Below are 14828 nucleotides of genomic sequence, written 5' to 3' on the forward strand. Positions count from 1 at the left end.
AAACACGGAAGAATAAGAAGGTATCAAGTTCAAATTGGTTACACGACTTGGGGTTGCACAAGGGTGAACAATGATTAATAATTTAATAAATTAATATTAAATAAGGTCCTAATAATAGTAATATATATGTAATAGTTATACTAAATCATATATTGTAAGTGACTAAAAAATAAAAAGAGAAATTCATCGCATAATATATATATATTAAATATATATAAAATTAATGAATACATTATATAAATAATATAAATATATTAATTATGATTCAATTTAATATTTATCAATTTGAATTTTGTTAATCAAATCTTAAACTTTTAACATAACAACAACAAGCCTTTATCCCGTATGTGGGGTTGGTTACGTGAAATCCTTTTTCTCCATTAATGTCATGTTAACAAAGATTAAATTCTCATCTAGTCTAATAAAAAAAGATCATTTCTATAAATACTCTAACCAAGCACAATTTTGCTTATCTTTTTGTCAAGGAAAACATAATTTGCACTCATAATAATATTGTAATTTTAAATTTAAATATTTTTCAATTTTTAAATTTGATTTTTAATCTAAATTTAAAATTTACATAACAACAACAAGCCTTTATCCCGCTATGTGGGGTCGGTTACGTGAATCCTTTTTCTCCATTATGTCATGTTAAAAGTTAAATTCTCATCTAGATCTAATAAAGAAAGATCATTTCTAAAATCTTCTAACCAAGCCTTTTTAGCTTATCCTTTTGTCAAGGAAACATGAGGCCTACCTTAGCATTTTTGCTAGAAAGTTAGGTTTAGCTCATCCTAAATTGACAGGGAACATTAAAATGTGACAAGCATTAATGACTTGAGCTACCTTAAGTTCGAGTTAAGCTCGGCGCCTATGTGGTATATAATGACAACTAGATGATTAAAGTAGAGGACGAAGGGCATTCTATCTTATACTTACTCGGCCAGTTCACTGCCCAATCAGCATCATAGACTTCAGACTTCAATTGAATTTTTGCTTACATAAATGCTCCCTAAAGATCTTATATTTGGCCAATTATGAATGGATTTTGAGTTTCCTTTAATATAACTGTAAAATTTTAATATGAAGAACTAAAGTCGACAACCTTCACATGTAATTCTTTCTTATAGTGAACTGACGAAATACATAATGAACACAAAAAACTAATACAAACTTCATTATAAAAGAACACCCAGAAGAGCTGAAACAATTCTCTTCTGCAATTGGTAGTTTAAGATGCTTATGAAGAAGCTCCATCTTCATTTTGTATAGAGGGTCATATAATGGCACATCCATGAAGATTTGGACCTGGCATCCATTGAGATATCTCTTAGGAACGAAGAATAAATTGCAATGACAATGTGCCAGATGAATGCTAGTAGCACTTTTAAAAAAAGCTCTCCATATCAATAAAGATTGCAAGAATAGAAGTTGAATCTAGTGCACAAGACTCCCTCCAATGCAGGGTCTTGAAGGGACTGAAGTATTGAGAATTACTTTTGCAATGGAAAGAGAAAAAGCTTGCATGATTCTAACCGGTGTCTAGGTTCACAATGAAGCAGTCTAACCATTTCTCTTCAACCACCACTTAAAAATATGGCATAAATACAACTACGTAAACACAGTAAATAAACTTATTAGTAGAAAAAATAAATTTTAAGAGAAAGAGACCATTCAAAATAGTTTCCACACTCTAGATCAAACTTGAAACTATGCCGTGGTGTTTAATCTAACAATTTGAATCAAATTCAACATGAATTAGTGCAGGAACTACTGTCGTCTGCTTCCTCAAGCTGTCATAACTCTTCATGTGCTGCTTCGCATCAACCATATGCTTGCTAATTTAATTCCCTCCCACTCGTGAGTTGGCTGAAGTTTAATTATAATGCTTATAAGTTATAAAGAAAAATATGTTGGTGAGGAAATACTAATAGTTGATCATCACTCATAAACTTAGTTTTTAAGTTAAAAATAAGTTAAACAACTAATACTAGACCGAACAATGGTCCTATTTTAGTTCAACAGTCAGCGAAAATTAATATCACAATTGAATATTCGATTTGGATTTGTTGTTCATACGGTTCATGCCACCCATGAGCCTTGGCGGGATTCAACCATAGTCAAGCAAGGTTCAAAAGTGAGTAACTCTAATACGGAAAATCATGAACCAAGTCATCGTCAACATTGTTGTCATGCCACAATCTAGATTTTATGTATCTCAAACCCAAGTTGTATATACGAGTCTGTATGAATGTTTCCTTTTATGTATGGTGAGCTATTATGTTATTTTATAGTTTTTGAGTCTTTTAATGCATTTTTGGTCATATAAAATCACGAGTCAATATGAGTTATTTAGTTGTATGGCATCACATGGAGAGGGAAGTGGGCCCCACTCCCTTTGATCATCACCCATTTCTCTCTCTTCTCGATTGCTTTAATTCCATGGCCTTCTGACTTTTGCATCTCCTAAAATTCACCTCCATTAAAATTGACTACTCGTTTAACACTCCAATAATGTAATTTTGGACTTCTCCATCCTCCCCTCTTCATTTATTTGGTATTTTTTGGTCTCCTCTTCAAAACTATCAATTTTGGGTCTCAAATAATAAAATTAAATTTTTAGTGTTTCAATCTCTTGTATACTTAGTTGCTAGAAAGGCATACTTCTTTTGTAGGAGCGTGCAATATTTTGAGAAGGATTTTCAAGGCTAAAAGATTGATAGCATGATGAAGGGTTGTTTGTGGTTGCTAGCTTCTTGTTATTTATTATCACTGCTGATTTTGTTTATTGATCTTCCTCCTCCAAAGATCTCCCTCAAAACCTTTCTTTAACTCTATTTTATTGTGATAGTTTAGGGTTGATAAAAATACGAGCTTTCATTTAGATTTTACTTGTTTGTTAATGACAATTTTCTTGCTGCAATATTTTCTATTTAGCATTGTACTTAAGCCCATATCTTTTTGCTTTAGTCATGGATGCTCTCACTAGATATTTGCAAGAGGCTTTACCCAAGTGTATGATTTTTGCTGATGATATTCTTCTTATTGATAAGGCTAGAGAGGGAGTTGAAGGTAAACTTGAATTATGGAGGTCAACCTTAAGAGTCTAAAGGTTTTCGTTTGAGTATATCTAAAACTAAATATATGGAGCGTAATTTTAGTAGTAATAGATCTAGTGGAGGGTTTGCAACTTTGGGCGATCAAGTCATTAATACGAGTACACATTTTAGATATCTTGGGTCTATTGTTCAGAGTGATGGTGAAACAGATGGGGATATTATTAGAAAAATTCAGGTTGGATGGTTAAAGTGGAGGAATGCATCGGGCTTGTTGTGTGATAGAAAAGTCTCCCTCAAACTTAAGGAAAAATTCTATAAGATGGTGGTGAGACCTACAATGCTTTATGTTGCAAAATGTTGGCCTTTAAAAGAGAAGCATAATATTAAATTAAGTTGTAAGAATAGGTCCAGCCAGCCGGTTCAATTGAGACGACTATTATTAGCAGCAAGCGAAACAAACAACTCGAACAAATGGCGCGGGTGCGGGAAGGGCTGGCGGAGTAGGATCGTGCAATTGAGCGAGGAAATGCATTCGAATGCGAAAAGTAGAGACTCCTCATGTGAGATACATTCATTTCGCTCACTCCATTGGAAGTAAAGTGTGTGAGAAACTCTGTGCCGAGAGGAAAGAAGGAGAAATGATAGGAGTGAGACCTGTGATCGAACCAGTGGGGAGAGATCAAGAGAAAGAGAGGAGTTGAGCCAAGGAGAGGATGAGGCCGTGCGTAAGCTTGAGTAAGAGGCGATCGTGGGCAAGGGCAAGGGCAATGGCAAATTAAGAAAAGAATATTATTTTAAATTTTAGTAATATATTGAGAGATAATTATATATGTAAATATAAAAACTATCTATGTGCATTCAATAGCTAGTTCAAGAGAAAGAGAATAATTTTAAGTAATAATATTTGAGATGTTAATCAAACTAATTAATTTTAATTAAACAAGTTAGATAAATTAAGAGAAATTTATCAATTAAATCTTAACAAACGAGGTCTTTCTAGGTATTAAATCTACCATCATCAGAGTAAGGAGTAAGAACGAACTTTTAGTAATGATATTTGCTTCTCCTACACATGATACATCAAATGTTATTATTATTTAATTTTTTATAGTTAATGTTTTCTATGATTTTTTTTATTAAAGATAATTGATCATGTTGAACTAAAACCTTGAATTTTTATATCATATAGAGATCGCTCATCCTATATCATGATGTTTAATTTATGTCAATATGAAATGATATGATTTATGCTTGTATGTGCATGTTGACTGATGGAGCACACCGCTTTATGTTACTGGCTCGGGATGCAATGTACCCATGCACGTAAATTAAAAAAGATTATTAAAAAGAATAGGAAAAGAAGTATCATCATTGGTACTATATTTTTAGACGGTGGCTCTTATGACAGTTTTATTATTTATGAGAAAGAATAAATATATTGACAAAGATATATTATGTATAATATTGATGATCATATATGAAATGAGTTTAAAGGGTATTATTTTATGTTTGAAAATGAGCACGCATATTATTTCAAAAGCCTTGTGTTACTATAATTTAGAAGCATGAGTTACTGAGTTCTATACAATTCACTGTTGTTTCCAATAACATTTTCAGGTATAATTCGATTAATTAAAACGAGCATAAGAGATGATAATGTGTATCATAGGCGCGACGCTCCAAGGGAAATTTATTTGATTTACTTTATTTTAAATATTTTGAGGTTTATAGTGGCTCTTTCAGTTTATTCTAGATAGTTTAAAAAATGAAAATTAATCAACTCTCCGATCGTTTGTTTCCGCTTAGTTAATTCGAGTGTCCGGATCGGGTCTTGACATAAGCATTGCAGAGATGAGGAAACTCCGGTGGATGAGTGGCTTTACTCTTAGAGTATGGATACAAAATGAGCATATACATAAAAAGGTTGGAGCTCCATGGGAAGATAAGATTAGAGAGAGTCGCCTTAGATGGTTTGGTCACATAAAACAGCGGCCTTCCGATGGCCCGGTTAGGAAAGTAGATGTATACTTGGCTTATGTTAAGAATGGTAGAGGTAGACCTAAAAAAACTTGGTTAGAAATTATTAGAAATGACCTTTCTTTTTTAGATTTAAATGAAAATTTGACTCTTAACAAGACACAATTGAGAAAAAGGATTCATGTAGCCAATCCCACGTAGTGGAATAAAAGCTTGATATTGTTGTTGTTGTTGTTATTGTACTTAAGCTCATCGAATCTAGTTTAAAAATCTATTTTTTAATGCTTACTTTCAATTTTATAAGCAATTGGATATGAAGTGACTTTATTCTTCTTAAGTTATTGTAGTTTAAGTTCAAACTTTAACATGAAGATGGATCCTTATATGCATTACTTAGATGACCAAGTTTAGTTTTTCTGCATCATGTTTGGTTTCAGATCAAGTTAATCTTATTTTGTTTGCTATTTAGGGCCTTCTATATCTATATTTTATCCTTTATTCTTCCTTGTTTTTTTTTCCAAAGTCTTGTTACAATGATCACCAGTGGTGGACTCCCTCATTGGGGTTGGCTATCCGATTAAAAGTGAGATGAAATTTTAATTTGACTTAAAGAACAACTTCATGACATGTCTCTCATGCATTAAGGCATGTATAGGATTCATGCATTAGAAATAGGATCTCTCAATAGCCTAGGCAACATAACCCCAAACCTTATCCTAAATAAAGGATTAATCCTGAGGAAAGTGGAAGGGCCATCCTCTTGATCCAAATGATACATCCCGAGATCTACCACACAGAAATCAAGCTTGCCTTATAAATGATTAACATTTAAAGAAAGGCATCCCACCATATAGCCAACAAGCCTTTTGGAAGATAGGGTGACTATTCTCATCAACCTTTTCCCCAATAGCTATACCCCTCGTTGCTTGAAGGAATCTCGCCAAGGTTATAATATGTATTATATTGCCTCAAGGATGACGATTGTAACCAAGATGATGACATCACTAGAATGGTCAAAATTAATCTTCCTCTTTTTAATGGTTGTTTTGATTCTAAAACCTTCTCAAGCTAGCTCGCAACATTAACCCTAACTTGAATTGGATGACTATGTCAAAGAACCATCAAGTTAGTTTTGCTCATATGAAGTTGGTAATATATGCCAAAACATACCAAGTGAACCTAAAATTAACTCCAAAGGTTACAGCAATTACAAATTTACTCTTAGGAAAAATGAAATGAACTATGTAACCAAAGTATCTTCTTTGCCATTCCATTATCAACCCTTGGAAGAACTAACTACCCTTAGAAAAGGAGTATTGTTCGTCATCGATTAGAAAAGGATTGTTGTTCATCACTGATTGTATTTACTCATTCTAATGAATTAATGATTCAATGTGAAAATACTGAAGGCCTTAATGCCACCATTCTAGTTTTAAATTCGGACTCCGCCCAAGCATATGAAGAAAAATGCTAACTTGGGATATATATACCCTCGAAGGTGCATTCTAGTGAGCCATTCAACTAGAAAAATACTCTTAAACTCAACCTCCAAAGGAGTTTCCTATTTTACCAAAAAGTCGTACATCACAAATCCAACCCCAACACTTCTATACTCATGAGAAACACTTATCCATGAAGAAAAAAATGTTACTAGAGCATCTAGTTCCAAGTCCTTAGGTGTCACATGCTTCGCTTGTGGCAAAATTGGACATTATATGAGCAACTATCATCGAAGGAGTCAGCACTTGGATTTCATTAATCATGGCCACAAGAAGACCAAGGGGATGAACCAGTTGATTTTAACCCCTATGACAATGCCAGCAATGCTAAGTATTAGGTGGCTTGCAACTTGTTTATGGTGCCATGTGTATTGGCTACCCAACAAGTCAATACTGAATAAAAATACACCTACTTCAAAAGTAGAGATAAATCAAGCAAATTTATCATCAACCGTGGAAGTTTGTTCTGGTGTTTTTTGATGACATATTGGTGTGCAGCAAAACGGAGCACCTGGAGCACTTGAAATAGGTCGTGGGAGTCTTACAGGAGCACCAGCTGAGGGCCAACCTGAAGAAGTGTTGTTTTGCCCAGACCAGTGTGGAGTATTTGGGTCATATCGTGTCCAAGGAAGGGGTGGAAGCCGATCAGTCCAAGATTTAGGCTTTGGTGAGGTGACCCTTACCTAAGAATCTGAAGGAATTGAGAGGATTCTTAGGACTAACGGGGTACTACAGGAGGTTTGTAAAAGGGTACGACACTATGGGGAGAGGCAGCCACAGCAACATTTGGGAGACTGAAGAAGGCTATGACTATCATACCCGTCTTAGCTTTACTCGATTTCACCAAGGCTTTCATAGTAGAGTCAGAAGCTTTAGGATACGGACTGGGAAAGGTACTCATGCATAATCATCGACCCATTGCCTACTTCAGCCAGGTGTTGACAGCCAGAGCCAAGCTGAAATCAGTCTATGAGAGGGAGATGATGGTCATCGTCTTAGGCATCCAGAAGTGGCGACCCTATCTGTTAGGTAGGCATTTCATTGTCAGAATAGACAAGAGGAGCCTAAAATACTTGTTTGGTGACGAAAGAACATCAGAGGTGGCTGTCTAAATTGTTGGGTTATGATTTCAAAATCCAGTATAGGCCAGGAGGGGAGAATAAGACAGCTGTTGAACTCTTTTATGCCGCCAAAGAGGAAAAGACAAAATGAAATAATTTTTTTTGTTTTAAATCATTACCTGTCTAAAGCCTTACCCGTATGTCAGCCGAAATCGCATCCCCAATCTGCAAACGGCGCCGCTGTCAGCAAGCCCATGCCTCGCGTGCATAATTTCCCGCTTGTTTGCATTGTTAAAATGAACTTGAAGCTCCCATTCTCGCTTCCTTCCGAAATTCGCTCCCTCCCACGACATTTCCACACACAAAAGCAGCCACACCTAACGCGAGTTCTTCCTCTAGCTCATTTCCTTCACGAAACATCTTCTCCAACCCACGACCGAGCTTTTCTCATCTTCCTTCTCCTCGAAAGTCTCGTCAACCTTCAATCCCCATACTGCAAATCTTGCATAAATCCCGCCACAGTACTCATTACCCTGCAACGGCGCAGGATTCAGTCGCTTCTCATGCTCGTCTCGAATCCTCCCCGATGGCGTTAATAAAAGCAACGACGAAACAGAGACTTCAGGTTTTTCCATCGGCTACCCTTACGAGAGCTTCGGAATTCCAATCCCGCAAATCCACTGTAGGCCGACGAACCACCTAGCCTTCTGCGACTGAGCTCGCGTCGCAGCTTCCCATTCTCCTCCTCCGAACAAATCCCAACCTCTCCTAAAGCCATAGCCTCCACATTCGTCATCTCCACTCTATCCGTCTCCATCCTCAAGCTCTGAACCAAGCACCGGCCTCCTGCTCCCGAGCTCATCAAGCCGAGCTCTCAAGCTTCCTCTGAAACTCCTCTATCTGATCTCCCCTTCTTCCTCTCTGGTTCCTTCGACTACACACACACAGGAAGCAAAGCTTCCTCTCACGCCTTCCGCCTCCCCTTACGACTGAACTCCACCTCTAATATCTTCAGCTGAGAGAGAGAGAGAGAGAGAGAGAGAGAGAGAGAGATAGAGAGAGAGAGAGAGAGAGGGGACTCCATCCTTCTCATCCGAACCTGTAGCCTTCCCCGACTCGTGCTCGACTCCATTGCCTGGGTGGAAGACCCTCTCCAACCACTTAATCCACTTAAACTGAAATCTCTCTCTAATCCACTCAAAAAATCAGCCCATTAAAGACCCACATCAAACCTAGGTAATCACACACTCTCGTCTTAGTATTTTAATACTATTAGTATTTAATATTGTTGTTATTATGATTATTATCATTATGTAATATATACTACATATATATATTTATATATTTCTATTCATATGTGTGTGTGCTTATGAGAGGAAGACAAAAAAAGAGAAAAAGAAGAAAAGAAAAAAAAAAAGAGAGAAGAAATAAAAAAGTGTTGTCTTGATTTTCGTGCCCTACTACCTCGGTGTGTGTGTCAAGCCGGCAAACCGCCCATACACGCTTTTCTCTAGCATGGTGGGAAGGGAACCCGGTGCGACACCTACGACGAGGTAGGCGAGCGACCCCTCAGTTCCAAAATCATGTTTTCGACATTTGTGGCGCACCGGAAAACAGTCTATACACGCTTTTCTCTAGCATGGTGGGATGAGAACCCAGTGCGGCGCCTACAGCGAGATCAGGATATTCATAAGTACCCGCTCGTGAGGAAACAACTGCTTCTCTTTTGCAACAGGTACCGAAGACCCATACACGCCTTTCTCTGGCGCGGTGGGTACAAAGATTTCACAGCCGCGATGTCCTCATACGAGGGCACCTACCGTACACACTTTTCTCTAGCGTGGAGGGAGGCCCAGTTTTTCCATAGTTTTTCCCTAAACGGGGGCGACGCCGGGAGGTTGCCAAAATTTCGGGTGAAAATATGACTATACTCGGACCTGTTTGAACTCAGAAAGGACATGCAACAACTTAGACTCAAATGAACACAAACTAGTGAACTTGAGCATGAAACACAAGAACTCGTACTTGAATGCAAATCAAATGATTAATCAAGATTTGAACCATTTTAATAAACAATTTAACTTGACAAAGAACTCAAACTTGAATCATGTGTAAGTGGACTTGTGGATTTGCACTCAAATGAACTAAATAGAGACTTGAATTCAGCTCAGAACGAACAACATAGGATTTGATTTGAGCCTGAACTTAAATGAACTCAAACTAAGTATCAATTCCAAGTACAATTCACTTGATGATTGAGATGCAATAACTATCAAGTGACATGACCACAAGAAGTAATAATTCAATGTCAAACAAATATAAGGAACATTTGCAAGTCACAGCAGTCAAATATGCAACATGAAATGTTCACAAGTAGAGGTGGATGACATAAAACAAGTGCAAATGCCTGTGGACATTTGTAGAAAACCCACTGTGCACACAACATGTGATTTACAAAGAGAATGCAATGAATCTACTACAAATATTAAGATGCTTATACATCCTATCATGAGGCAGTGGAAGATAGATGCTGTTGACCTGCTGTGTAAAAAAAAAAATCAAATCTCACCTGCCCTCTGTCGAAACACGTCGCACGACATCTTCCCACGTCGTGGCTGCCATCCCACGATCTCCCCACGAATTGGCACGACGAGCTCGTGTCGTTAAAAGCCAACGAAAAAGAGGCCTTCGGCCTCAACTCTGGTTCTCACGCGATTCTCCCTCTCCGACTCTTGCATAGCTGTTCGACGCCGCTCCTTCTCAGATTTTCCCTTGCTGTAGGTTCGGAAGTTACGACACTTCCGATCGGAAGCATCGAGCGGGAGTTCGCTGGCTGCTAAGGGTAACTTTCTCCCTTGCGACGCTTCTCCGGCTCCTCCAGGGCTGTTCGACTTTGCTCCTCCGACTCCTTCCAGTCGGATCGAAGTTACGTCATTTTGTTCGGAAGCAACGGGCACCCGACGGCTGTGAAGATAACTTTCCTCTGTTCGCACGCCTCTTCGGCCCTTTCGTTGCTGTTCGACTTCGCTCTCTGGACGACTTTCCCTTCCCGCTCGGACCGGAAATTAATTAATTATTTTAATTAATTTAATTATAAGTTATTAATTAAAAATAATCCCTTAATTAATTATAATTAATTAATATTAATTAAAAAATAAATAAATGCTCATGTGTGTTCTTCCCACCTCGACATCCGTGCCCTCCACCGCCGGTTCACTCGTCCGCCGGCCGCCAAAGGTATAACTTCTGGAACCTAGGCTCTCTCTCTTACCTCGGCATGGGTGTCGAGTCAGTGGTCTGCCTATACACGCTTTTCTCTAGCGTGGTGGGAGGGGCAACCAGCCCGACACCCACGACAAGGTAGGCGAGTGGCCCTCGGTTCCAAATCCTATTCTCGGTGTTCGTGGCACACCGGCAAACCACCTATACACGCTTTTCTCTAGCGTGGTGGGAAGGGAACCCGGTGCGGCGCCTACGACGAGATCGGGATATTCATAAGTACCCGCTTGCGGGGAAACAACTGCTTCTCTCTTGCAACAAGTGCCGAAGACCCATACACGTCTTTCTCTGGCGTGGTGGGGACAAAGATTTTACACGGCCGCGGTGTCCTCGTAAGAGGGCACCTACCGTACACACTTTTATCTAGCGTGGCGGGAGGCCCAGTTTTCCGTTGTTTTTCCCCTAGACGGGGGAGACGCCGGGAGGCTGCCGGAATTTCGGGTGAAATATTATTCTACTCGAACCTGTTTTGAAACTCTAAGAGAACAAAGATGTGGACTCAAGTTGAACATCTGAACTGGCACGAAGATCTGATTTGGACTATAAAGGACTTGTACTCGAACAAGAGCAGTGAACTTTTGGAACATGAACATGAACAGCAGACTTGTGGACTGTCGAATTTGATTGAACATGTGCAGAGGACCTGAAATAACTCAAATGACTCCTAAAGGCCAAATGAAATAAAATCAAAATTGAACTCAAATTCAGATCATTTGAACACAAGATTGAACTTGCAAGGACTTCAGAGGAGCTTGAACAAGCAGTTGAACTTGTGCACTTGAATTTGAAACCATTTGACTCAATCCGATGAGTTCAAAGAATTGCAGGAGATTCGGACAAGTGGAAGAGACTCATTTTGAGTTTGAATTATGTTGGGACTCAAAGCCTGGACAAATACAGATAAAAGATCTAACTTAAACTCTAATTAAAATGATAAGAGATTAGATTCTCGAGATCACTAGAGTTTGAGGCTTATCTTGAGCTCAGGACCGATGGAATACATAAAACCGGGGCTTTGGATGAATGAACAGATCAAAGTCCAAATGCACGATCGTCCAAGCTAAACAACAAATTGCAAGTGGGAGATGAAGTCCCGATGCACATAAAAGATGTACAAATTCCTACAACAATCCCTACGATTGCCTGTTGATTGAGAAGGCATATGGGAGACCAACAATGAAAGGGCCGTCCCCTACAAGCAAGTGCAATCATCAAACCACCTGAGATTGGTGAAAGGTGGTTTCAATGCAAAAGCAAGGGCTCTCCTACGAATACTACTAGGAGGTCGTAGAGGATATAATGGTCCTCCGCCAGCGAATACAAGTTACTTGTGGGTAACAACAGTGTGCAGATCATAAGTATAATGAACCACTGTGGACACAAGTACATCTCCTACGACGATCCCTACGAGGTCAAACAAGTACAACAACCGCCCGAGATCGGTGAAAGGGTGGATATGATGCAAGAAACAAGGGTCTCCTACAAACATCCCTAGGAACTCGTAGCAAATACGACGGATCCTTACAAGCAAATATGAGCAACTTGTGGATAACAACAGTGGGCATATCGTAAGCACATCAGGCCACTGTGGGCACAAGTACAAATATCTCCTACGACGATCCCTATGATCGTCTGTTGATTGAGAGGGCAATACTGGAGACCAGCAATTAAAGATCCATCTTCTACAAACAAATTCAACTATCATCCACCTGAGATTGGTGAAAGGCGGAAATGGCGAAGTTGACGATGGCTCCCCTACGAATACTCCTAGGAGCTCGTAGTGGATACAGCGGTCCCCTGCAAATGTATACTTGTGGATAACAACAGTGCATTGCATAACGAATCACTGTGGGCACAAGTATTGATATCACCTACGACAGCGGTGATCAAAATCTAAAAGTACACCAGTTATAAAGGCAGCCCGATGTACGAAAAGGACACCCCTGGTGGAAGGGAGGAAATGTTTGAACAAATTAGAAACAAACTTCCTGGTGTTCCAAAGTTTCTTCTTGGTTCTACACATTAGAAGAAAAGCAATTCAGGTGCCCACAAACACCGGAAATAGCAAGTCCACTACGCAGAAGAGTCTAAAAGGATTTCTTTCCAAATCAGCAGTCATTGACTCCAAAAATCCAGAAAACCCTCCCCGGTGAATGAGAAAGGGGGAGGGGGTCAACATCAAGACCAAAACGCCACCGGATCTGCAACATTCATACAAGCAGACAGAAGGCGTCTACAATCTACAACGCAACGCCACCGGACCCGCAATATCCATGCAAGCGAGCAGAAGGCGTTTACAAAATGTTTTAAAGTACCCCTGCACCTGCACTATAGTTTGTATACACATAGGTACACAATGGGGTATGTCTAAATCAATATAAAAATCACCCGCATGGGCACCGACGAGCGTGTTATTGGTACACACGTGATACATAGAGATGCTGTGCGGGTCGATAAGTGAATTCTAGTTCGAACCCAATCCTTCTATACGAATCAATAGAAGTTGACAGGGTTCGAACCTTTAAACGAATATACGGCTGTGGCGACCAGTGTATTTGTTTCAATACACTTATATTGGGGTTTCAAGGCCCACGATCAAAAGAATTCACTTAACAAAAGGCACGAAGCCTACAAAACCTGATCCTTGGTCAAAAGCTTCGTCGAGTCGACAAGGTTCCGTCAAAGGGAAATGACCCCAAACACCCTAATGATGGCCGCATTGATTGCTTATCTCAACCGGAGGGGTCCACAATATATTTCAAAAATGCCCTCAAACATCTACAAAATTCAAATATTTTTCAAGTGACCTCGAGTTTACCCCGATGATGGCCGTGTTGAATGAAGATCTCAACCGGAGGGGTCAATTTCAGGCATTCTTAAATGCCTCCCAAAAGTCCAAAATCCAAAATTCCACAAATCATAAATTCCAAAATATTTAAATTTGAAATAAATCCATCAACCACTCAAAGCAAAATCCATCCACCCTCCGCAACCGTTTGCCTGGTGGACAAATCAAAATTTACTTCAGCTCACAAAGAGCAAAATGCCTAGTCGAAAATATCACTAGGATCCATTCTCAAAACAATCTCCTGCCGGTTAGTAAGGACGTGGTACGTATCCTCTAACCGGCGGTTTGCCGCCAAATGACACCGCAGGATAAACGGTTATGACGACCCGGGGCCCTCTGACCCACCATCCGCTCTAAGTGCTAGATGGTGAAATTTCTACTTTTAAATATCAAACTTTTCAAATTCTCAATCATTTCCAAATTCGAAACACATGCAGCTACTATATGCCAGATGCACGTATTTCTACGTATCTGATTGCCGACTAGCCTTAATCGAAAATTCTCTATCATTATTGGGAAGGGTAATTAACTATAGGGGCTTGCGCCTATAGGAAATCAGAACTCAGATCATAAAGTCCTCATAAAATGAGGGCGAAATCTCTGTGTAGTGTCTTATCTACGAACCCGTTTGCCTTCCAAAATTTACCCCGGAATTAATTCCGTTAAAACTCCCTCGCCGAAGAGAAAGCAATCAGCGGGCGGAGGCTGGGGCCGAATTTTCGAAGCCCACAGCAGCATATGCCTTATACAGATGTATGGGGGAGCTGCATATAGTAGCATTATCGGTTCCTTTGATGTTAGATTGGGAGGCCAGTAGGGAGGAGAGAGCGAAGGATGAGGAGTTGGGAAAGATCATGATAGAGTTACTGAGGAAAAGGGGTAGCCATCCAGGGTACTCATTGGAGGGGGAAAGACTTTTGCACCAAGGAAGATTTGTAATGCCCAGGACATCAGTCCACATTCTACACTTACTGTAGGAGTTCCACGGGAGTGCAGTTAGGGGTCACTCAGGAGTGCAGAAGACCTACATAAGGCTAGCCTCGAAGTTGTATTGGAAGTGGATGCATAAAGATGTAGAGGAGATAGTGGCACGATGTGAGGTCAG

General features: G+C 39.6%; 1 protein-coding gene across 6 annotated transcripts in view; it reads right to left on the reverse strand.

Moving 5' to 3' along the window:
- LOC110092290 (ribulose-1,5 bisphosphate carboxylase/oxygenase large subunit N-methyltransferase, chloroplastic) overlaps positions 1–14828 on the reverse strand; it is a 62322-nt gene that overhangs the window by 6814 nt on the left and 40680 nt on the right. For all 6 annotated transcript variants that reach the window (XM_028698565.1, XM_020816780.2, XM_020816782.2 and 3 more), the window contains one exon: positions 1175–1308. In XM_028698565.1, the coding sequence (XP_028554398.1) occupies positions 1175–1308 (134 nt within the window). The remainder of the gene's footprint in view (positions 1–1174; positions 1309–14828) is intronic.

This window comes from Dendrobium catenatum, unplaced genomic scaffold, assembly GCF_001605985.2.
Source record: "Dendrobium catenatum unplaced genomic scaffold, ASM160598v2 fragScaff_scaffold_1105, whole genome shotgun sequence".
Classification (NCBI taxonomy): Eukaryota; Viridiplantae; Streptophyta; class Magnoliopsida; order Asparagales; family Orchidaceae; genus Dendrobium; species Dendrobium catenatum.